This window comes from Podarcis cretensis, assembly GCF_951804945.1.
Source record: "Podarcis cretensis genome assembly, chromosome: 1".
NCBI classification, from domain to species: Eukaryota; Metazoa; Chordata; class Lepidosauria; order Squamata; family Lacertidae; genus Podarcis; species Podarcis cretensis.
Window position 1 is genome coordinate 11,845,448 of NC_137170.1, and position 25,320 is coordinate 11,870,767.

Genomic DNA, 25,320 nt, shown 5'->3' on the forward strand with positions numbered 1-25,320 from the left:
GGCTCCTTCTTCCAATTACTTCTGTCTTTATTTATTTATTTTAAGTAAACGAACAGGCTTGGATTAAAAAAGCATGAAATTGTTGATTGAAATTCAGTAGAAATGGTGCAAATTATCTTCACAAATATTTAACGTGGTGACCTTTAGTGTGGGAGACTTTGCAATTAGACATTGACGTATTGCAACCAGCACTTACCCCTTCAGCCACTTGGGCTTCTTGGAAGCAGATCTACTCAGAAACAGCATCACACCCTTGTGTACGTATGTGGATCTCCTCTAAGAGGGATGTGTAGGTGAATAATCAATCTTCTTGGTTTGAAATAATAAAGAGATTAAAATACCTTTAAAAGTGCTCTTTTACTTCAGACAGAAGTCGGTCAATATTTGGCCGGCTTTGATGTAACCCACCTTAAAAGGTCAGCGCTTCATCAACAACCTTGAGAAATCAAAGCAGATTTGGGCAGTGGTTGTACCACTGGTGTCAAACATAGACTCTTTGGGGGTTGTTTCCATGCACTGTTAGTGCTACAGGAGTATATACCAGCAATGCCTTCTATTGGCATCACACTACCAGGCAGTACTAACTCCTGTAAGGATATCTATCAGCAATGGTAACAGCACTGCTGTGTGCCTGATGTTGTTAAACAAATACATATCGTGGCAAGTCAGAAGCTTGCTGATTATTGTTGTCTACAAATTAATTTATAGTATTTTGAGGAAGCAAGACATGCCAGGGAACCCCAAAATTTACTAAATGTCCAAAACCATTTTTTTTAAAAAAACTGCATTTAATTTTTACAAGCAGGTTAGTCCACATTAATCAAGGCACTTGTGTAATTGTTGCCCAGAACCTGTCTGGTAATAACTCTGATAGCTACTTTAATAATAATTCTTATAATTTTTATAGTATTTTAGAGTGTCTGGAACACTTTACATATGCTACCCCAGCCATCTTAAAATAACACCATAGGTCAGTGGTAGCCCCTGTTTACACTCCATAATGGACGGCAAAGGTTTGAGAGTGGCTTAGCTAATGTCATCTGGGCAGTTCATAGCAGAGGTGAGATTTTAAACGGGGGTGTCGTAGCTTGTACTCTTAGCCATTAAGCTGTGCCAGCTACTTCCGAAAGCTTGCATGTATTGCATGCTGTCCTACATGATTACTAGAATATTTAAGCTTTTGTTTTCTCAGGATACCCAAGTTATTCAGGAAATTATGCAGAGACCAGCTAACACTACAGTTGTCAAATTAACTGAAATGGGACAATGGCAATACAAATAATATTTTTTTAAAGCACACCAAGCATCTTGCATTGTTGGATCTTACAAGGTTGGACAGGAATATTGCATCAGTGACATCAGTATATATTTGTGCTGAGTATTGTTTTGTAAGAGTTCGTTGGCATGATGCTGAAGTATCTCAAAAGCTGCTTGGCTTCTCAGTCATGGTGATCTTTGCAAAGATGCTGCCTAGGCTCCAAAGAGCTACTTGGGTTGTGGTATATGCCCAAATTTGACTGTGACTTTGTGAAGTTATAGCTAGTTGCAAAAATGTGGAGCTTTTGACTCCATTGGATGCAAAGAATTGGCTGTAACTTTCTTTAGATCTTGGCTCATTTGACTTTCTTTCTTCACTCTAAACTTCTATGTTACCTAATTAACTGAATCTTGCTTCAGATGCAAATGTTTAACCCCCACAATCAGTTTGAGCCTATGTTCTGAAAACGTGTTGGTTATGGCAGACTCTCAGGATCTGTTTTAGTAAAAGGGCATCATGGCTGCCAAAACCACCAAGAAAACAAGTAAACTTTGTAATTAGAGACAGATCTCCAGTTGCTTTAGCTCAGAGTTTATATAGGTGAAAACGGAAGCAATAAATATATCCCACTTTCTAGTTTAAAGTGATTGTGAAATATCTTGAGAGAGAGAGAGAAGACTCATTTCTGACCCTTTTCTATAGGGTATATAATGAACTGACAGTATCCTACTGGGGGTTTATTGTATTGTAAAAACTAATTTAGACAGTATTCCCCACCCCCCTCAATTTTTAAAAGGTATTTAAATTCTACGAATAGTAACAGTACAACTCCGTGTTTGCTTATTCAGAAGTTAATCCCTCTAAATTCAAAATAACCTATTCTCAGGAAAACATGAATAAGATTACAGTTTGCTACAATTTTTGATTTTGAAAACCAAGTGGATGTACTTGCATACTTGCATTGCTTCATTTGACCGACTGAATAAAAGTTTGTTTGCCTATTGGCTAACCTTACAAAAAGAACGACAGGGTTGAGATACTATAGTTGTTTAGTAAGTAAAAATCCATCGGTATTGGAGTGCAATGATTTTAGCTCTTGGCGGAGATTTCAACCATTTGAGCTGCACAAAAGTTTATGGCACCTTGTGCCAGCACAGTCCTGTATCAAGAGAAATTGGTACATTTATTTTATCTCTTATTTTGATGGACCCAATAGGACCATAGTTACCAGGGACTGTACATTTCAGCTAGCAGAAATGCCCAAGTGAATAAACTGCAAATGTAAGAGTTCACTGTAGTGGAAGGCTATGTGTCTTTAATACCCAGTGGAGCTTAGGTTTGTATACATGGGTGTGGGAGTGCAGCCTTGCGTTGAGCCTCTTAAGTCGTACTATATGCAAACATTAATGCGAACACAAGGGACCATGGATCCAGTAATCAGCAAAGCACACAGGTATCTAGGACAAGTAAAAATGTTTTATATTCAACAGATTCTCAAACCGCTCTACTTTAGAACATTCTGTTTGAGCCAGCTGCAGTCTGCAAGTTAGTTTATCTATATACAAAATAAACGCACGTCACGTGCAATTTTTTTAAAACATTTCCCCCTCCTGCATGTTGCAGTTCAATAATTAAGTCAAATAGCTTATGAATAAATAAAATAAGATTAAATTCAAGAGCATTCCTTCACTTAGTTTGATAGCCAGATGGTAAGTAGACAGTTAAAAGTAGCGGAACATTCCAAATCGCCCTGGAATATTTGCAGTCAGGTCAGAGTATCCCATAATATGCAGAGCAGTCCCGGAATACATTCTAAGTGAAATGCATCATGCATAGAAAATGAGTTCAGGTATCTGCCCTCCTTGCACTCCAGTGCCGTTGGTACTGTCCGAGGAGCACTGGAACTGGAACGTCACTTTTCCACACTGTACTTCGGTCATTCCCTCTTGTCCAAAGTAACTCAGCTCATTGCCATCCAGGATGGCGCTCACATTGTAAAAGGTGTCTTGCTCAACCTGCACGGGATGCTCAAACCATACTGAGAAAGTGTTACTAGATCCATCAGAGGTAAACTTCGTCAGGTTCTGGGCAAGAACAGCCCCCAGCCGCTTCAGTTCAATTTTGACGCTGTATTCCGCCTTCCCACAACTCGACCCGTACAATCCCAGTCCGGCTATAAATATCCTTTTATCAACAGCAAACTGGATGCTGTCACACCGACCTCGGTACCTCCACTGATTGCTACGGTAGGCGGAGGACTGAAATCGGTGGCACCTTTGGGGTACAAGTCCTTTCCTCTTTGTTAGCGGAAATTCTAACTTGGGCTTATTGGCAGCAGTATACCACAAGAAAATATTATGCCTTTCCTCAAGCGTTAGGATGTCGGACTGAGCAGCCCCGTTGGCGAACTCTTCCAGAGTCATGGTTGGGATCCGTACCAAGTACAAAGCTTTCCCCAATACATTCCGCTTGTTCCTTGGCGTAACCGGCAGCCCTTGCCTTTTGCATTCAGCCTCAGCCCAGTTTAGGACTGCCTCAAACACCACCACCTCCTTCGTGTTCAGGGCTTCCCGCGTCACGATGATCTCTAGCGTCTGCTGATCTATTTCGCAGAAGCCCTCCGATTTTAGTGCCATCTCAGCCTGAGCATCAATGACTTCCCAGCAGCGCTGCGTCAGCTCCGGCTCCTCAAAGAGTCTGCTCTGAGACAGCAGAACGCAAGCATTCTTGGCCTCTAGACTGGTCTCCAGAAAATTGACGCAAGCTTTTGCTAATGCTGGGACAATGTATTTCTTGGCTGCGTACAGAGTAGCCAGCACAGTGTCTGCTTCCAGGTCGATTTCATCGCTGTACATGTACCTATCGATGCCAAAAAAAAAAAAAAAAGGAGAGAGAATAATCCCATTTTTAAAAAGAACAGGCATATGGTTGCAGCTAATCATTTAACATCAACCATCCTTAAAGGCCTTTAAACCCATGTTCCCAAGCTGCTGAAAGACTGTTGAAAAGCTTTGTTTTCATCCAAGTTATCTTTACTACCACTTACTTTAATAAGATTAGGAAGGCTGCAGGTTCCACATCTGGTATATGGATTTCAGATTTGACCTCTGCAAGATCTCCATAAAACATGGCGTAGAAGACAGAGCTACCAACTGCCAAAACATACTGCATTTAAAAAAAGAAGAAAATCAGCCATGGTTGTAGGCAGCTATATTTAAGTAGGTAGAATTATATAATAATTTCAATTTTAGGAGTATTTCCCCTCCCCATTTAGCTATAAAACTTAGAATGTACACGAGTGTAAATTTATTTTATCTAGTGTCAGAGAATATATTATATGTTTTATACAACTCCTTAATTTCATTTTGCAAAGATAATATGGGATGACCCTATCAATAAGAAAAATTTGAGCTGGGGCATGTAGAATGGTACAAGGGTCTTTCAATGGAGAACAGAACAAATAGAACCCCATAGCAGGGGAAAAGAAAGCTGAGTGTTATCCCACAAACCTTGTGAGCAGGAACTTTCTTGGCTGCCCCCACTGGGCCCACAATAAAATGCACGTCCGCCATAAGTTCGTTATTGAACATGAGCGCGTTCCTGCAAGTTTACAGAAAAGGAGGATGCTGTTAAAACCGCAGCTGAGCAGGCAGGCATCACAAGGCTCTTTCCTTGCTCTCCCCTCTTCTTCAGTAGTTTGCATGCCCTCCTCCTCCTCCCCCATCTTGGACCCCTTCCAGCCATGACTGCAGTGCCTCCTTCCCTTCTGCTTCCTCGCTGGAAAGGGGCAGGTAGGAGCTCAAATCTGCCCCGCCTCCCAAATCTCTGGAAACATCCCAAACCCTTGAGCGCAACTGGAGTGCCCTTTCTTCCAGACACCCAAACTCCATCCCCCTTTGTTGATATTACACAGCACAAGTTCACGCCCAGGTTGTTGCTTGCTGCAACCTGCAGCCCGCTGGAGCTTTCCCACCCCTTCTCAAGGTTGTGGGGTGAGGGAGGAGGAGGAGGAGAAAGGGGATCTCTCTCTCTCTCTGCTGCCCTGCTTTCCTGCCGCGGCTGCCACCTCGGGAGCTTCTCCTCCGCTGGGCTGCTTGCCCGGGCGGGCGCTTACCTCTCGCGCAGGGTGGGGTGGAAGGACTGCCAGTTGGCGCTCTCCACGTTGTTGTTGTTGAGGTTTTGCAGCGGCGGCGGCGGCGGGGGCTGCGCGCTCTGCTGGAGCTGAAGGGCGTTTTTCTTGCTGTTGGCGGCGGCGGCGGCGGCGTTATTGCTGTTGGCGAGGTTGGTGTTGGCGCTGGCAGGGTAAAGTTCCGCAGCCATCTTCTTCTTGAGGGCCAGGGGCACTATCTCATAGCATGCTGGCCCCTTGCCGCCGGCCCGGACGCTCCTTTTGGACTTCTTTAAGGTCTCTGGAAGCAGAAGAAAGAAAGTCAAGCACTTCATGATCCGCCCATGGAAGCAACCATGGTCCAGTGGCATCAGCGGGGAGGGATCCCCGCCTCCTCCTCCTCCTCCTCGACGGGCAATCGAGCACAACAGTCCCACGTCCAAAGATGTCAACCAAAAGAGAAGAGAAAATCCTGCCTTTGGAAGGGAAAAAACAAACAAACAGTGGCCGCTTCGGCTCGTCGCTGAGAGAGAGAGAGCAATGCCCAAAGCGCCTTTTTGCGCTCCGTTCCTGCTGGGGGCGCAGCGGTGATGCCCTAGTGAGTCATCGCTCACCTGGCGCCCGGGAGCGGAGCGATGGGGGCGGAGAGGTGGGAGAGGACGCGGGGGTGTCCCAGCCTCGAGCCGGCGTCCAGCACCCCACCGCACTGGGCCCACCGAGCCGGCAAAGCCCAGGGAGCCGTCGAGGCACCGATTTCCGCCGGAGAGGCCACGGCAAGCGGCGGCGGCGACGCTGAACTTCTGCCAACCCTCTCGGAGCGGAGGAGGAGGGAGCGAGCGAGCGAGCGAAAGCAGGAAACTCGGGCTTGCTGGCTTATTTATTTATTTTTATTTTCCGGCCGGAGGTGGAACATCCGCGACGGAGCAGCCGATCTCCGATTCTTCTTCTTATTACTGTATTATTATTATTTTCCTCCACGATCGCAACAAGACCCTTCGTCGGTAAAATCCCAGAGGCGGCGGCGCGATGCGCAGAGGAGTCGGGTGGGGGCCGGCATCCGATCCAGTCGCTCTTCTTTGCAAAAGGAAAACCCTAGCGAAATTGCAGGCGGCGGTTCAGCTTCTGCGCTCGGGGAGGCCAGTCCCCGGCGCTCTTCTCCATCCGCGGGCGCCGGGTCGGAGATGCGCTCTTGCTCTCTCTCTTTGCTGCTGCTCCGCCTGCGTCGCAATTGGAAAGTCAGCAAGAGCCGCTTTGCCGGGCTGGACGCCCGTGGCCGTCCGCGTGTGCGCCTCCTCGCGCGTATGTGCTTCCTCGCCCGTCTCTCCCTTTCTGGCGCGGCTGCTGCTGCTGCTGCTGCCTCCGCCGCCGCCTCCTCCCGCTGCCTCAAATAGCCAGCAGCAGCTCCGCGCGTCACCGGCGCCTGCTCCAATGGCGAGGCGGCGGAGAGCAGGGCGCACGGGGAGGGACGGAGGGCTGCCTCCCTCCTGCCACCCCCTCCCCTGCCAGACAATATGTCATTCTTCTCCGCTCCTTTGCTAGCCGCCCACCCCCTTCCCCCCTCCCTTCTTTCGCCAATCAATCCAGTCCCCTCCTCCATTTGGGAAATTTACAGGAAACCCAAATTCGCTCGCCTTCTTGGGCGAAGCAGATTTTGAAAAAGCACAACACACACAGACACACAAACGCGGCTGCAGTGGAGCATAAGAGAACCAAGAACAACATGCAGCCCCCGCTTTGCAAACCAAAAGAAAACCCCTCCAGCAATTTCGGGAAAGGCGCCGCGGAAACTGCAGAAGTATTTCAGTTCAGAAAGGGATCTGCAGGGCTTTTTTTTTTTTTGCAGATAAAAGTTCGGCTGCTTTTTTGGGGTGGGGGAGCGTACTTTACCCCCCACCTTTAAGCGATTGCATGGGAAAATTCTTCCCCTTCCTACACAACACACACTTGGCAGCAGCTCGCCTGACCTCGCCTCTGCGTTGGCTGCTGCCGCTGCCCCAAAACGCGATCGGGAAAGCAGTAAACAAACGGGGCCAGGTTTGGATACCCCCCCCCTCCTTTCCCAGGCGTAATGCAAGCCTCAGCTGGAGCGGAGCGTCCAGATTTATTTTGCAAATTCTGTCATCCCTTGCCGATCGGCACCGACGACAGTTCTTGGTCTAGTTGCAAAGTGCGTGGTTTTTTCTGGAGGGGGCGGTCGGGTCGCTCGAGGTAACCACGGCAAGCAGTCCTGCAGCTGGCGAACTCGGCTGCAGCGCCCCGCCGACCCCGGATCGCCCGGTCCCAGCCGCGGCCCTCCCCGTTTCCCATCGCCGCCGCCCACCCCACGGCCCTGATAAAAGCCACCCAAGTGTACCTGCTGGCCCGCTCACCAGGCGCCCCCTCGCCCCAGCCCGGATGGGAAAGTTTGCGCGGCGGACTCATCCTTGGAGTCAGAAGCCATGATTATGGAAATGGCAGTCTCCGGCGGCGGCGGCGGCGGCGGCGGCATCAGGCAGGCGGGAGGGGCCGCCTCGCCGATCCCAGCTTAGTGCAGCGGCGGCGGCGGCGGCGGCGGCCCCCAGCTAGCTTCCTTCCCAAGCGAGCCGAGCGAGGGCGCCCCTGCTCCTTCTGGCCCGAGCCTGGCACGGGGCTCTTTTTCTCACTCCGTGCGACCCCCTCCTTCGGGCAAAGGCAAGGGGAGGGGGGGGGGGATAGCGCTTTGCAAAAGTTTTCGTCCGCCCAAGCCAAGGCGAAGTCGCCCCAAAACTGCCATAGAGATAGCAAAATTTTCAAAAGTAGGGGGTCCATGGTCTGGCTTTTGAAACAAGGGGGGGGGGGGGGTGGTGGTGGTGGTAATAATAATAATAATAATAATAATAATAATAATAATAATAATAATAATAATATATTATTTATACCCCGCCCATCTGGCTGAGTTTCCCCAGCCACTCTGAGCGGCTCCCAATCAAATGTTAAAAACAGTACAGCATTAAATATTTAAAATTTCCCTAAACAGGGCTGCCTTCAGATGTCTTTTAAAAATAGGATAGCTGCTTATTTCCTTCACATCTGAAGGGAGGGCGTTCCACAGGGCAGGTGCCACTACTGAGAAGGCCCTCTGTCTGGTTCCCTGTAACCTCACTTCTCGCTGCGAGGGAACCGCCAGAAGGCCCTCGGCGCTGGATCTCAGTGTCCGGGCTGAACGATGGGGGTGAAGACGCTCCTTCAGGTATAATGGGCCGAGGCCGTTTAGGGCTTTAAAGGTCAGCACCAACACTTTGAATTGTGCTCGGAAACGTACTGGGAGCCAGTGCAGATCTCTCAGGTCCGGTGTTATGTGGTCCCGGCGGCCGCTCCCAGTCCCAGTCCCCAGTCTAGCTGCTGCATTCTGGATTAATTGCAGTTTCCGGGTCACCTTCAAAGGCAGCCCCACATAGAGCGCATTGCAGTAGTCCCAGTGGGAGATAACTAGAGCATGCACCACTCTGGCGAGACAGTCTGTGGGCAGGTAGGGTCTTACCCTGGGTACCAGGTGGAGCTGGTTTGCAGTGCTTAGCTAATTGGAACCACTGATTTCACAGAATCAAAGTTGGAAGGAACCCCAAGGGTCATCTAGTCCAGCCCCCTGCAATGCAGGAATCTCAACCAAAGCATCCATGACAGATGGTCATACAACCTTTGTTTAAAAACTTCCAAGGAAAGAGAGTGCACAAGCCTGGAGTTGCCAGCTTCATTTTTCTATCATTTGTATTTTAAGCTGAATAAAAAAATATATGTGTTTGTGGGGTTTGCGAAAGGTGCTGAAGTGCTGAGTTGTGTTTATGGTTTAATAAAAAATAAACTAGACTCAAGAAACCAGACTGAATCCCTTTCTTTAAAAAGGGGTGGGATTTCTTTCAATAGAAGAGCTTCTGTGCTGGATCATGCCAGTGGCCAATCTGTCAGCATTCTGCTCGCCACTGTGGCAACTAGATGCCTAATGAAGCCCACAAGCCTATTATTATTATTATTATTATTATTATTATTATTAATTTGTAGATTGTCTTTCATCTGAAGGTCACAGGGTGGTTCACAACATAAAAATACAAAATGAGAACTCAAAAAACATAATAAAAATAACAAAAACAAACCAATACACCCCCCAAGCCCCCATATTTAAAAGGGTATAGAATGTTAATCAGCCAAAGAAAGGCCTGCTTACAGAGAAGCGTTTTTCTCCTGGTGCCTAAATATAAACAATGAAGGTGCCAGGTGACACCAACAAAGAGGAATCCACTGCAGAAAATGCCTGTTGTTGCATTGCCACCCTCCGGACCTCTTGTGGGGAAGGCATATGAAGAAGGGCCTTGAATGATGATTGCAGGGTCCAGGTTGGTGGTCCTTGAGGTATTGCGGTCCTGAGCCGTTTAAGGCTTTATAGGTCCAAACCAGCGCTTTGAAATGACCTAGGAACTAATCCGCAACCAGTGCAGTCAGACCGGGTTCGGTGTAATATGCTTAAAGTGTCTCGTCCCAGTGAGCAACCTGGCCCAGGGGAGTAGCACCTCCTTACAGTGTCCTGGTTAGGCTCGGGTGCCCCCCCTTGGGGACAGAGGCTGCTGCTGCTGCAGCAGCAGCCAAGCAGGGGCAGGGGGCAGAAGGTAAACACCCTCTGTGCCCTGTCCCTCCCCCCCCCCCCCGGCGCATGAGTGCCCGCCTGTCAGCAGCGAGGGCAGGGTGAGCACGGAGTGAGTGGGTGGTATTCAATGCTCGTCTTATTTGGAGTAGATCCATTGTTGTTACTAGACATGATTAACTTAGGTTCATTAATTTAAGTGGGTTTACTCTGAGTAGGACTTAGTTGAATATAAGATTTTTAGCATGAAGAGGGAATGCTTCCTTAGCTGTGTGCTCACTTGATACTGCAAGGCCCTCTCTGTCCCTTCTTGTGGTGTCCTGCCCCATAATGGAGAACAACTTAGGGATATCTACATTCAACTAGAAATGATCCTTGTGGTGGGGGAAGAGACAGGTAATGACCTTCCCTAGACAGATGGCACAGAAATAAAGCAGTTGCACCTATCCACTTTGTAAGTGCTTGTTGCTTTTGTTCATGTGAACACAAAAAAGTATGTCTTGCTTTTCCAAATCATGCACCCCTTTCTGTTGTTGCTATCAGCCTAGAAGAGAGCTCCTGAGTTTCTGAAACTTCTGATTATCTCATTTTGCAAACTCTTTTGAACCGTTTGGATAAACTACAGTCATATCTCATGTTACGTTTGCTTCATGTTACGTTTTTTCAGGTTGCATCCCGCGGCGACCCAGAAGTACCAGAAAGGGTTACTTCTGGGTTTTGCTGCTCATGCATGTGCAGAAACACTAAATCATGCTTTGCGCATGCGCACAAACGCCAAATTGCGCCGCGCACCTGCACAGATACAGCGCTTCAGGTTGCAGCTTTTCATGTTGCGAACGGGCCTCCAGAATGGATCCTGTTCGCAACCAGAGGTACCACTGTATATCCAAACTTGTATTGAACCCTTTCTACAAAATGTTGATATCTCTGATCCAGAACCTACTCAGGACATAGAATCACGAATATACAGAAAATGTTACAAAAGCTTGGGCATAGGTTTGGAAGAAGTCCAACATTTAAGTGTGCCTTGAGCTGATGCTTGTTTTGTGATGTCTCTATGGCACTGTTTAGTTGTGTTAATCTGAGTTCTTTATTTTCAGGCCTAGTTCACTGTTATGTAGTGAAGTTTCACCCTGGGCCAGCAGGGGGATACTGTATATAGTTTTCACTCAGGTCTGTAGATAGTTTTCACTCAGGTCCACGTCAGTTATTTTAGGCGGGAACTCTGGGCTGTTGTTGCTACAATGTTGACAGCCGGCTGCCTATAAAAGCAGGCCGGCTGAGCTGTTTGCAGGCAGTTCTATTCCAGCTTACAAAATAAAGAGCTACTTGGAGAAATCGCTGTGTCGTCTGCTATGTCAACCCACAACTTAACACTGGCGACGAAGGTGGGATCGATGGACATCAGAGCACAGCCAGATGCGGCCTGCCTCTGAACTGAGCTGAATCACTGAGCTGAATCACAGAGCGAAATCACTGAGCGAAATCACTGGACAGAACCAATTCAGAGCTGACTGTTCTGGCTAAGAGCACTGTGTTCCATCCGTCGCCCTTCACGCCAGCATCGGAATCATGGCTTCACTTGTGCCTCTACCGCCGTTTGCGCCAGCCTCTGAATCATGGGACTCCTACCTCGCTCGGTTCGACTGCTACCTCCAAGCCAACGAGCTGACAGCAGTATCAAAGGATCGGAAGCGGGGCCTATTCCTCAGCCTCTGTGGGCCTGAGGTGTTTGAGACGGCCCGAGCATTGGTTGCGCCTGAAGCAGTCCAGGCAACACCATGGGACACGATCCAAGAGAAGCTCCGCAACCACTACGCACCAAAGCCGTCCAAGATTGCTGCCCGCCATGCGTTCTACCACCGGAACCAGGCAGAGGGGGAGTCAATCAACAAGTACACCACTGCCCTGCGACAGGCTGCAATGCACTGTGAGTTCTGAGACTTAGACGATGCCCTGATGGATCGAATCGTCTGCGGGGTCCGGGACATCCATCTGCAACGGCGTCTCCTCGCCAAGCCAGACCTCACGCTACAGAAAGCCATTGAGGAGGCTGTAGCCTCAGAAGCTGCTGAACGCTCCGCCCAGGAGATCCGCAAGTCCAGCAGCCCGCGTCTTGCTAGGGAGCCAGTTCCGGTGCATCATGAAGAGGCCAGCAGTGATGAGGCATCCTCCAGTGAAGACGATGACGTGCACCAGACAAAGCGGGAGCGCAGGAAGTTCCAACAGAAGTCCAAGGGCCAACCGGAATGTGCCGGCTGCGGAGGCAACCATTCCCGTGCCAAGTGTCGATTCAGAGACGCCATCTGTAGGAAGTGTTCCAGAAAGGGCCACATCGCTAAGGTCTGCCGATCGGCTCCGTCTGACACCCCCCCCTTCATCGACTCGCAAGTCCAAGTCTTCACTCCAGTCTGCCAAGGAAAGTTGTTTCGCTCTCACCAACTGCCGCTGCCCGTCTGGAACCACGATTGGCCAAACCGACTCGCCTACGCGACGCAAGCTGAACGTCACGGTGCTCATTGAAGGAGCTCCATGTGTCATGGAGATCGACACCGGGTCTGCCCTGTCCATCGTGTCATGGAGCACCATCAAAAGACTGGTACCCAGAGTGTCCAAAAGGCAACTCGACTCTCACCGCGTACACCTGAGAGACTACCAGGGAAACGACATTCCCGTGGTAGGCGTTGGCCGGTTCCGGATCGCCTTCAAGGATTTTTCGGGCCTGCTCCGGTTGGTGGTGGTCGAAGGTCAGCGGCCAAGCCTCCTAGGGCTAGACTGGTTTGATGCCCTCGGCCTGGAAGTCACCGGCATCAACTGCATCTCTAACGCAGAGACTGAGGGTCTGGTCAAAGACTTTGCCGAGGTTTTCGACGGCACCTTGGGGCAATATACAGGTACGCCCATCTCCTTTAGCCTTGATCCACAAGTCGCCCCCATCAAGCTAAAGCCACGCCGGGTTCCCTTTGCTCTCAAGGCTAAGGTGGACGAACAACTGGACAAACTGATCGCCCAGGGAGTTTTGGAGCCGGTTGACCACGCCAAGTGGGAAACCCCCATCGTCACGCCTGTCAAGCCAGATGGGTCGGTGAGAATCTGCGCTGACTACAAGTGCACGATCAACAAGGCACTTCAGCAGCACGCTTATCCGGTTCCTGTTGTCCAACACCTGCTGCATTCCCTGGGTGAGGGTAAGGTCTTCACTAAGCTGGACCTTGCCCAAGCCTATCAACAACTGCCAGTCGATGATGCCACTGCTGAAGCCCAGACGATCGTCACCCACCGGGGGGCATTCCGTTGCCGCCGGTTGCAGTTCGGGGTGAGTGTGGCTCCTGGCATCTTCCAAAGCCTTATGGAGCGTCTCCTGCAAGGGCTTCCGGGCGTGGTACCATATTTTGATGACGTCTTGGTGTCTGCAGACTCACACCAGCAGCTGTTCGAGCGCCTCCGTGCCGTGCTGACCAGGTTCCAAGAGGCTGGGCTCAAGGTAAAGAGGGAAAAGTGCCAGATCGCCGTTCCACAGGTAGAGTTCCTGGGCTATCTTATCGATGCCTCCGGCCTTCACCCGACCACATCCAAGATCCGCGCTATCCAGCAGGCCCCCACCCCAAAGAACAAGACGGAGTTGCAGGCGTTCCTGGGGCTGCTGAACTTTTATAACATGTTCCTGCCCCACAAAGCCACAGTGGCTGAGCCTCTTCACCGACTCCTTAGCACTAAGACGCCTTGGGCCTGGGGTCATCGGGAGACGGCGGCCTTCAACGCGGTCAAGGCTCTCCTTTCATCAGACAGTGTGCTGGTACAGTATAGTGAATCCAGGCCGCTGGTCCTTGCCTGCGACGCCTCACCTTTTGGCATCAGTGCTGTCCTTAGTCACCGTTTTCCAGACGGGAGAGAAGCACCGCTCGCCTACTTTTCCAGGACGCTATCTCCGACGGAACGGAATTACAGCCAGCTCGACAAGGAGGCACTGGCACTTGTGGCTGGAGTGAAGAGGTTCCATGAATACCTCTATGGCAGGACTTTTGACCTCATCACTGACCACAAGCCACTCCTGGGCCTCCTCGCCGGTGATCGTCCAACTCCACCAGTCCTCTCGCCACGCATGCTGCGATGGACTGTTTTCCTGGCTGCCTACCACTACCGGCTCATCCATCGCCCCGGGAAATCGATGGGCCATGCCGACGCCCTCAGCCGTTGCCCTCTTCCAGCATTTGTGGAAGACCCGGCTCCAGCTTCATCGCTCCTTCTGATTGAGGATCTTCCGGCAGCGCCTGTATCGGCTGCCACTGTGGCCTCCGCGTCTGCCCAGGATCGCACCATCAGCCGGGTGCTCAACTGGGTGTGGAGGGGGTGGCCACAAGGGCCTTTTGCATCGGAGTTCCAGCCCTTTGCAACCAGACAACATGAACTCTCAGCTCATCGCGGCTGTCTGCTGTGGGGAGACCGTGTCGTGATTCCCCAGGGACTCCGTCAGCGCGTCCTGGAGGCTCTGCACGTTGGCCACCCGGGAATTGTCAAAATGAAGGCGTTGGCTCGGTGTTACGTCTGGTGGCCTAATATGGACGATGCCATCACTGCCTGGTGTCCGCCTGTCAAGCGTGCCAAGAGTCGAGGCCTGCACCACCGGCAGCTAAGGGACACACCTGGGAGACGCCAAAGACACCCTGGTCGAGGGTGCACATCGATCTGGCTGGCCCCTTTCACGGCTGGACCTTTATGGTAGTGGTGGACGCCTATTCCAAATGGCTGGAGGTCGCCCTGATGCCCTCCACCACTACCGAAGCCGTCATCCGGGTGCTGCGAGGCCTGTTTGCAACGCATGGGTGTCCTGATGTCCTTGTCTCTGACAATAGACCGCAGTTCACGTCAGGCATGTTTGAGTGGTATCTTTTGGGACTGGGCATCCGCCATGCCCTAACGGCACCCTTTCATCCATCCAGCAACGGGCAAGCGGAAAGAATGGTGCGCTCGGCAAAAGAGGCACTGGCGCGCCTGGACCGGGGGGACTGGCATGAGCGGGTCGCTGAATACTTGTTCGTGCAACACATCACCCCTCATGCGGCCACAGGGCGGAGTCCTGCTGAACTGCTTATGGGCCGCCGCCTCAGGTCACCGCTCGACCGGCTACACCCGGACTTTGCCGTGGCTGAACCCCCAGGCTGTGCCAACGCGCCACGGTCATTTGTCCCAGGAAACCAGGTCTTTGCCCGGAACTATGTGGGGGACATTCCTTGGGTGCCAGCCACAGTAGTGGGAGTCACTGGACCTCGCTCGTACCAGGTGGCACTCGAAGACGGACGCTTGTGGCGACGGTACATAGACCAGCTTAGGCGCAGGGTTGGGGACTTGGACACTACCGTGGTGCCCCCAACTGCGCTTGCGGCTCCAGAAGAGACATGTACAGATGGCGAGGCCCCACCTACACCTCCCTCGCAAACTGCCAGCGTGGAGCCGAACCAAGCCGCTTCAGAGGGTCTGCCAGACTTACCACAGACTCAGATCACTCCACTTGCGGAGGCTCCACCCACAGCAGCGGATCCAGGGGAGTTGGTTCCAACGCCACCTAGGGTCGCACCACAGCCTCAGCAAGAACTGTGTGGCCCTCTGGACTTGGCTACCAGTCCCCGGCGGTCTGGCAGAGTTTCCAAGCGCCCAACTTATTTAAAGGACTATGTTGTTGGACATGTATCACTGTTGGTCTAAGTATGGGAAATGTAACCGATATGCTTTTGTGCCTAATTGAACCATTACGCGTAGTGCTGTATATAAGGAAACCATTACGATTGTAACTAACGCCTTATCTCGGTGGGGAGGGGTGTTATGTAGTGAAGTTTCACCCTGGGCCAGCAGGGGGATACTGTATATAGTTTTCACTCAGGTCTGTAGATAGTTTTCACTCAGGTCCACGTCAGTTATTTTAGGCGGGAACTCTGGGCTGTTGTTGCTACAATGTTGACAGCCGGCTGCCTATAAAAGCAGGCCGGCTGAGCTGTTTGCAGTCAGTTCTATTCCAGCTTACAAAATAAAGAGCTACTTGGAGAAATCGCTGTGTCGTCTGCTATGTCAACCCACAACTTAACACTCACATAAAATGAAAAACCGTGGTTTCCAGCTATGTGAAGAAACTTGTGACGAGCCTTAGGCTCACACATTTCTCCCATTTTGCTTTTACAAGGAGATTAGGAGCTTCCGCTTCTGCTTTTAAACAAACCAAGTTTCCTGTGATATCTGAACATGGGTGACTGGTTTGTGTTTGAACTATTTGTTAAATTTGTATCCCACCAAATGGTGCTAAAGACTGCTATACTAAATGAGAATGAAACAGATTAAAGCAATGGTTCTGGTTCCTGGCTTGTTCTCACAGATTGTCGTTTAAACAAACCACCATCTCCTGAGTTAGAATGTCACAAGGAACTTGGTTTGTCGAAACCTGTGGGTGGGTGCTTTTGATCTCCTTTGGTATGCACAGAACGAGATGGAGTGTGTGCACTCAAGACTTCATGTAGTAGGAATCCATAGTTCCCCATTACATCTGAACTAGGGCTCAGTCTTACAGCATTACAAAACAAAACTCTACACACCTTTATAACTTCCATAGGATTATTTTTTAAAGAATCTTCTGGCATCACAAGCTAACATGGTACTTGGAAGAAAGTACCTTGTTTTCTGTGGGCCTTAATATTTTCATTTAATCAGTTTTGGGAATTGAATTGTTCAGTCTTCAAGGCTTTTAATTTCTTTGGTGAGTTTCACTTTTCTATTAACGCACAGTGCAGACTGGTGTTGTCAAGGCAGTCTGTAAGCATGAAAGACAAAATAATTTTCTGAAATACCACAATGCATTTGAGGCTCTGTGCAGGGCAGCTTTAGGTAAAAAAGTGATAAAAAGTCTTTAACCTTATCCTAGGAGATTCTTATCTTGTGACCTGCTAGCTGCCTTCATGTTACCGCTGCCAAAGCACATGAGAAAGTTTTGTGATTTTCTCTCTCTCTGTTGCATTCCGAAATGTAACATAGAAATGCAGCCGCAAAAATCGTATTTATTGTTTGCTTACACATTTTATATATTAATGAAGTTATGATGCCGAAGATTTATAGCATTTGCTTTTACTTGGGATACTAGATTTTCTTGGGGTCTTTAGTTCTTCCAAACAAGTTCATTGATTTACAGCAATTTAACTATAAATCTGTATGACCATCATGGATAAATAATGTGCGAATTTCCTCCATGAATCTCTACAACTCAGGTAGTGTTAATAATTTACTTGGTATTTTTACTATGATCTACTACTGCCTGTACAGAGGTTTTCATGCAGCGTTGCGGAATATGTGTATGTGTGGTCATCTTATCACACAATAAGAATAAACAGAACTCGCTGCATAATTGATAAGTGTTAACACTTAGCAGCAAATGAAACTGATTTCATTCATTATAAGTCTACAAGAACTATTTAAATGAACATTTTCAAGCAAAGCCTCATCTTTATCAACAGAAGAACTCAAGCAGGGCATCAATTGAGAAAGCATATTCGCCGACAAATTACCTGGCAGGAAATGAGAAACTGATTCCTCCGCAGAAGAGCATAAACGTATTAAACAAAGGCTTAAAAAATAATAATCTGCTGCATTAGAAGTTGACCCCTCAAAAAAGCACTATTTATGTAGCTTTCTTCGTTTGGAACCACAAACACCAATATAAAAATGATTTTATTGCGGCGCAACTGTTAGGCATCAAGCTGCATTGCTAAGCACATTAAACTGAGATAAATCGGAAAAACAAGTGGGCTGGTAAAACCACATGGCTGCATGCTCTAATTGGTTTTCCAAATGAGAATCTGAAAATATTTATTTATGTAAGTTACATATACTGCTTTTCAGGTGGTTTGCTTGCATAAAATTATTAAAGCAACATGCATGAATGAAAATTGTATAATAAAGCAGAAAAGCCAAACAACTGTTTGTCACTGGAAAACCTGTACCACTCCTTCAGGAAAGGGGAAATAAACACAATCTAATCTATGCCTGGTGGAACATTGATTCTTCTAGCATAAACTTTACAGCCCAGGTGAGCGATTCCTTTTACGTGCCACCTTGGGAAGGGAGTTGCAGCCTAACCCCACTCTCAATTCCTCCAAAGTGGGCCACCACAGCTGCTATGCTCTCAGCACACTTTTCTGGCAACTCTAATACTCTTCAGAAGACTGGATTTTGCTAGTCCTTTACTCCTGCAATTGCTAGCCCACTGGGCTAAGCTAGAGATGACCTGCCAGATCGCTCATGGTATACGTGTTGCTCTTTAAAAACAAGCTTCAAAGCAGCCACGTGGGGCTGCTTATTTAACTGACATCTTGTACCTGCCCTCCTGGGCTAAACAGGCTGTTGGAATTTAGATTGAGGAAACAGAATGGCTGCAGAAGCCTTTCACCCACTGCCAGTGCCTCACATTGTTGTTTTGAAGCCAAAGACAAATGAATATGTACAGGAGGTCCTGATCATGTACTCCCTGTGTCGAGTCTGATAAGTTTGTGAAGTTGGCTCAGAAAACAAAATACCGTATTTTTTGCCCTATAGGACGCACTTTTTCCCCTCCAAAAATGAAGGGGAAATGTGTGTGCATCCTATGGGGCGAATGCAGGCTTTCGCTGAAGCCTGGAGAGCGAGAGGGGTCGGTGCGCACCGACCCCCCTCTCTCTCCAGGCTTCAGGAAGTTATCCGCAAGTCTTGCAAGCCCGGCGGGAGGTCCCGTGGGCTCGCAAGGCTTGCGGGCAGCAGCCTGTAGCCCAAAAGCTCGGGGGACAGCGGGGAGTCGCAGCGCCGCCACCCCGCTAGTCCTCGACCTAGTCTGGAGGCTGGCGGGGGGGGGAGAAGCAAGCTTGCTTCTCCCCCCCCCCGCCAGCCCCACAAGCTCGGGGGATAGCGGGGAGGCGGAGCGCTTGCTTCTCCCCCCTGCCAGCCCCACAAACTCGGGGGACAGCAGGGCAAGCCGCTGTCCCACGGAGGCTAGAGAGGCTGTCCCTGAAGGCAGAAGAGGGAGACGGAGCGCTCTGTCTCCCTCTTCTAGCTTGGGGATGGCTGCGCAAACCTGGGGGGGGGGGGAATAAAATGTTTTTCCTTGATTTCCCCCCCAAAAAACTAGGTGCGTCCTATGGGCCGGTGCGTCCTATAGGGCGAAAAATACGGTATTAGTTAAGAAGTACTATTAAGGATGAGAGTTACAAATCACAATCTAAATAAGAATATTAAAAAATAAGAAGTGACGAACGCTGGTGGAGGGAAGTCACAGGTGTAGCATTTATGTTCGTATTTTTGTACTGTCAGTATTTGAGTTGGTGTAATTGTGTGGTCGCATGTGCATTGTAAATAATAATATAAAAGAGCATGCTTAAATCAAAGTGCGAGAATAAAAATTGCAGATTTTTTGTTGTTGTTAAGTAAAAACATTTTATGACCTCTTCTCCCCACCCCCTTGATCTATGATATGAGAGAGGAACACTTGATACGGGAAAAATTTAGAGACAAAATGTTCTGCATGCTTTACGAGAACATTATTTTCCCCTGTCACTTTCTGCTCCCAGGTGGTGCTGCCCTCTAGCACACCCCTGGGCACGCCTCCCCCCTTCCCCAGCATTCTGGCAATATCTTTTACTGCCCTGGTTATTGCATGCATTGTCGTATTCTTTACAGTCCACAGAAGTCAGCAGTTCATGTTATTTCCTTGTGTAGTGCACTAACTTGAAAATCATGGTGGGTTTGGGTTTTTTTGGTAGAACATCTGATTTGCATGCAAAAGGTCCCTGGCTCAATCCTTGACATAGAGCTAGGAGTGCCCCCTGTCCAAAACCCACAACAGTCCCTGTCAGTCAATTTAGACAGGGCTCAGCTACATGGCCAATGGTCTGACTCTATAAAACATCTTTCCGTGTCCCTATGTACTTCTTCCGCTGGAACATGTTGTTACCTGTCTGGATTGGAAACGTTGCAGTAGTGTAACCCATTTTCTGTCAGTGAACTAAGAACTGACGGTAGGCTTTATTGTTCAAGAAGCATGTTCACGAAAGTAAAGGTCAGGATCAGAAATAGCCGACTCTTGTTTTGTTGCAGATCCATGTTTATATATTCCTCGTTTTGCACACATGCTGGAGTTTGGCGATAAGAACCATGAGGTTTCCATGACTGCCCTGAGGCTCCTGCAGCAGATGAAGAGAGACTGGATGCACACAGGGCGACGGCCTTCGGGGCTTTGTGGTGCAGGTATGGAAGAATTTGTGGGAATTGTTGGGTGCATAGAGCAGCAGCAGTGGGTTGTGCAGAAGGCGCTTTGCAGGTGACCCCCTGTTCATTTTGTAAGTAAGAAGCAGTTGGTGAATCGACAAGCACGACCTTAGAATCAAGCTGAAGAAGGTTGGAATTCAACTCCAGGGACTAGTCCAAAGAGGTTGGATAGCGCCTTGTACGCCTCCTTCCTGCAACTCCTGCAGCCAAGCTGGTGCCAAACATGTTGTTGTTTAGTCGTGTCCAACTCTTCGTGACCCCATGGACCAGAGCACGCCAGGCACTCCTGTCTTCCGCTGCCTCCCGCAGTTTTGTCAAACTCATGTTGGTAGCTTCGAGAACACTGTCCAACCATCTCATCCTCTGTTGTCCCCTTCTCCTTGTGCCCTCCATCTTTCCCAACATCAGGGTCTTTTCCAGGGAGTCTTCTCTTCCCATGAGGTGGCCAAAGTATTGGAGCCTCAGCTTCAGCATCTGTCCTTCCAGTGAGCACTCAGGGCTGATTTCCTTAAGAATGGAAAGGTTTGATCTTCTTGCAGTCCATGGGACTCTCAAACGTACTGCTCTGCTTTCCTTTGGACCACATCAGCAGAGCCAAGAGGCGGGTCTTGTCCTCTCAGGACCCATAGAAATACACACTGCCCAGGCTTGCACCCCAGGGAGGTCACTTCGGTGCTGCTAATGCAGCAGGTGCACTCTCTTGTCTCTTGAGATAGATGGATGCCGACAACAACAGAACGGTAGATCAAACTCTGCTGGTAACCAATCACTGTATGGTTTGCAGTAGATCCTGAGACAGTGCTCCTGAAGGTAGGAGTCTATCAATTGATGAAGATGATCATCCAAATGTCATAGACCAAATGGAGCAAACAGCACGCAGACCTAGTGGTGGGAGGAAAAAATCCTTAAATAAGAGACACGGGGGAATGATTAATGGACTTCAATGTCTGTACACTAATGCGCAAAGCATGGGAAATAAACAAAATGAGCTTGAGCTCTTGGTACAGCAAACTAAATATGACATAATAGGCACCACTGAAACCTGGTGGGATAAGTCCTACGATTGGAATGTAATAATGGAGGGATACAATCTATTTCAGAGAAACAGACCAGACAAGAAAGGAGGAGGAGTGGCGTGATATGTCAGGGATGTGTATACCTGTGAAGAGATCCAAGATTTAGAACCTCAAAGCCAAAGTGAGAGCATTTGGGTCAAAATTAAGGGAGAGAAGAATAACAGTGACCTCATTGTGGGAGTTTACTATAGATCCCCAAGCCAAACGGAGGACATAGATGATGCCTTCCTGGAACAGATGGCCAAGCATGCAAAAGGAAGGGAGATAGTAGTAATGGGAGACTTCAGTTACCCGGATATTTGTTGGATGTCAAACTCAGCCAAGAGCATAAGGTCAAACAGATTCCTCACTGGCCTTGCAGACAACTTCATTGTCCAGAAAGTGGGAGAAGCAACAAGAGGAATAGCCATTTTAGATCTGGTCCTAACCAGTGTTGATGACCTGGATAGTGGGGTAGAAGTGGAAGGATCATTAGGCGCGAGTGATCATGCTCTTCTGAAGTTTACTATACAGCGGAAAGGAGCAGCCAAGCATACTAGGACTCAATTTCTTGACTTTAAGAAAGCTGACTTCATAAAACTTAGGGAAGTGCTGGGTGAGATCCCATGGACAGTAATACTAAAAGGAAAGGGAGTTCATGATGACTGGGAGTTTGTTAAGAGGGAGATAGTAAAAGCACAACTTCAGGCAATACCAATGAGACGGAAACATGGAAGGTGCCTAAAGAAGCCAGGGTGGCTATCTAAAGAACTTTTAACTGAGTTAAGATTAAAAAAGGATGTGTACAAAAAATGGAAAAGGGGGGAAACCACCAAAGAGGAATTCAAACAAATAGCCAGCACGTGTAGACACAAAGTCAGAAAAGCTAAAGCACAGAATGAACTCAGGCTTGCTAGAGAGGTTAAAAGCAACAAAAAAGGCTTTTATGGGTATGTTCGTAGCAAAAGGAAGAACAAAGAAACAGTGGGGTCACTCAGAGGAGAAGCTGGTGAAATGCAAACAGGGGACACAGAAAGGGCTGAACTCCTCAATGCCTTCTTTGCCTCAGTCTTCTCCGATAAAGAAAACAATGCCCGACCTGAAAAATTTGGAGCAAATGATTCAGCAGAGGAAACACAGCTCAGAATAACTAAGGAGATAGTACAAGAATACTTGGCTAGTCTAGATGTATTCAAGTCTCCAGGGCCAGATGAACTGCATCCAAGAGTATTAAAAGAACTGGCAGATGTGATCTCAGAACCACTGGCAGTCATCTTTGAGAATTCCTGGAGAACAGGCGAAGTCCCGGCAGACTGGAGGAGGGCAAATGTTGTCCCTATTTTCAAAAAGGGGAAAAGAGAGGACCCAAATAATTACCACCCAGTCAGTCTGACATCAATACCAGGGAAGATTCTGGAGCAGATCATTAAGCAAACAGTCTGTGAGCACCTAGAAAGGAATGCTGTGATCACCAATAGTCAGCATGGATTTCTGAAAAATAAGTCATGTCAGACTAACCTGATCTCGTTTTTTGACAGAATTACAAGCCTGGTAGATGAAGGGAACGCAGTGGATGTAGCCTACCTTGATTTCAGCAAGGCATTTGACAAGGTGCCCCATGATATTCTTGTAAAGAAGCTGGTAAAATGCGGACTTGACTATGCTACCACTCAGTGGATTTGTAACTGGCTGACTGACCGAACCCAAAGGGTGCTCATCAATGGTTCCTCTTCATCCTGGAGAAGAGTGACTAGTGGGGTGCCACAGGGTTCTGTCTTGGGCCCGGTCTTATTCAACATCTTTATCAACGACTTGGATGATGGACTCAAGGGCATCCTGATCAAATTTGCAGATGACACCAAACTGGGAGGGGTGGCTAACACCCCAGAGGACAGGATCACACTTCAAAACAACCTTGACAGATTAGAGAACTGGGCCAAAACAAACAAGATGAATTTTAAGAGGGAGAAATGTAAAGTATTGCACTTGGGCAAAAAAAAAATGAGAGGCACAAATACAAGATGGGTGACACCTGGCTTGAGAGCAGTACATGTGAAAAGGATCTAGGAGTCTTGGTTGACCACAAACTTGACATGAGCCAACAGTGTGACGCGGCAGCTAAAAAAGCCAATGCAATTCTGGGCTGCATCAATAGGAGTATAGCGTCTAGATCAAGGGAAGTAATAGTGCCACTGTATTCTGCTCTGGTCAGACCTCACCTGGAGTACTGTGTCCAGTTCTGGGCACCACAGTTCAAGAAGGACACAGACAAACTGGAACGTGTCCAGAGGAGGGCAACCAAAATGGTCAAAGGCCTGGAAACGATGCCTTATGAGGAACGGCTAAGGGAGCTGGGCATGTTTAGCCTGGAGAAGAGGAGGTTAAGGGGTGATATGATAGCCATGTTCAAATATATAAAAGGATGTCACATAGAGGAGGGAGAAAGGTTGTTTTCTGCTGCTCCAGAGAAGCGGACACGGAGCAATGGTTCCAAACTACAAGAAAGAAGATTCCAGCTAAACATTAGGAAGAACTTCCTGACAGTAAGAGCTGTTCGACAGTGGAATTTGCTGCCAAGGAGTGTGGTGGAGTCTCCTTCTTTGGAGGTCTTTAAGCAGAGGCTTGACAACCATATGTCAGGAGTGCTCTGATGGTGTTTCCTGCTTGGCAGGGGGTTGGACTCGATGGCCCTTATGGTCTCTTCCAACTCTATGATTCTATGATTCTATGATTCTAGATCAGCAAAGACTTTGACTTCAAATTGTTTCACAAGAGCAACAACAGAAAGCCCTCCCCCCCTTTCTAAAGTGTGCTGCTGATAGGAAGAAAGCTTGAAGAGGAAAACCAGGGCTGGGTCTTTGTGTGATGTGACGGAAAGCTCAGTCCTGATGCTGGAAACAATTTCCAGGGTTGAGTATGTCTCGGAGGTACCCAGTCCCTTAATTTAAACCAGGGGTCGGCAAGGTTTATCTCGCCTGGGCTGGTTCACTCCTGTGGAGATTGCTCCATGGGCCGGATCGTGTTCCGGCGCCGCGGAAGCGAGTCCCCGCTCCACGCTGTGCAGGTTTAGCGCAGCACGCGGGGACTCGCTGAGCGGGCAGCTTGGTTCAGGGATAGCTCGTGGGCTGTTTAAACAACCCCCTGTGCCGCTTGTGGCCCATGGGCCACAGGTTGCTGACCCTGATTTAAACAATGTGTCTCCATGCCACTATTTTGCATCTGGCTGCGGTTGCTGGGAGCTTGAGGTTTTGCTAAAGAAAGCAAGGCTAAAGTCCACTCTCCGCTGGCCTAACAGAACCCCTCACAACGCAGCATGAGTTTCTAGTGGAGTAATCCGCACATTAGTATTCCTCGAGCAGAGACAATAAGCTCCCTGAAGAGCATCGTGCTAGTGGTTTTTGTAGCACATGGAATTAGGTGATTATGTAAGAGCAGAAGAAAGGGCCTCCTGGATCAGACTATGATCAATCTTGTCCAATTTTCTTTTAACAGTGGCCAGCCAGATTCCTTTGGAAAACTCTGAAGCAGGGCCGTGAACACGATGGCATTTGATTGCACTAGTCAGCGAAGTAATACTGCAAAATTTAACCAATTAATCAGTTTTTCAAAGATTAAAACAAAACCAACTCTATAAAAAATAAGTGCTTTAAAGAGACTTGGGGTTGACAGGTGACGTTAGCCATTCTCAGTGCCATTTTCTTTACAAAAATGCATGAGTAAAATGACTCGCACTTGTACAATGATACTTTTTGCCCTCTCCCCCCCCGCCCCCATGTGTGCCCTGCACTATTCCTGTATCTACTCCAGAGGGTTAGGGAAACACAGAGGGCAGGAGGAGAGGGGAGAAAGTCCCATTACGTAGAGCAAAACTGCTTGCACAAAGTGAAATAAATGGGCAAGTTACTTAATTCTATTAATTTCGATAGGTCTACTCTGAATCTAACTATTGCTGCATAGTGCCCAGTATGTGTTAGCAGTGCCCTTTTCTTCAGAATTATTGTTTATTCACATGCAAACTTGTACAGATTTTATT

The 25,320-nt window shown here is 48.5% G+C and overlaps 2 protein-coding genes and 1 long non-coding RNA gene across 6 annotated transcripts in view; 1 reads left to right on the forward strand and 2 right to left on the reverse strand.

Annotated features, from left to right (window-relative positions):
- LOC307209050 overlaps positions 1 to 25,320 on the reverse strand; it is a 282,806-nt gene that overhangs the window by 80,414 nt on the left and 177,072 nt on the right. The gene's annotated exons all lie outside the window — the stretch shown is intronic.
- BRF1 (BRF1 general transcription factor IIIB subunit) overlaps positions 1 to 25,320 on the forward strand; it is a 222,047-nt gene that overhangs the window by 78,826 nt on the left and 117,901 nt on the right. The window contains exon 6 of the mRNA XM_079994663.1: positions 20,062 to 20,211. Coding sequence (XP_079850789.1) covers positions 20,062 to 20,211 — 150 coding nt within the window. The remainder of the gene's footprint in view (positions 1 to 20,061; positions 20,212 to 25,320) is intronic.
- On the reverse strand, positions 2,715 to 7,850 carry BTBD6 (BTB domain containing 6). 4 transcript variants are annotated; one of them, XM_079948781.1, is made up of 5 exons: positions 7,720 to 7,850; positions 5,373 to 5,667; positions 4,768 to 4,858; positions 4,305 to 4,423; positions 2,715 to 4,117 (listed from the first exon to the last, which is right to left on the reverse strand). In XM_079948781.1, exons 2-5 carry the CDS (start codon positions 5,576 to 5,578, stop codon positions 3,085 to 3,087), a joined length of 1,449 nt encoding a protein of 482 aa, XP_079804907.1. In that variant the 5' UTR covers positions 5,579 to 5,667; positions 7,720 to 7,850; the 3' UTR covers positions 2,715 to 3,084. The 4 variants fall into 4 exon arrangements, with proteins under 4 accessions (XP_079804907.1, XP_079804908.1, XP_079804909.1 ...); XM_079948782.1 differs by lacking the exon at positions 7,720 to 7,850 and adding an exon at positions 5,981 to 7,690; XM_079948783.1 differs by lacking the exon at positions 5,373 to 5,667.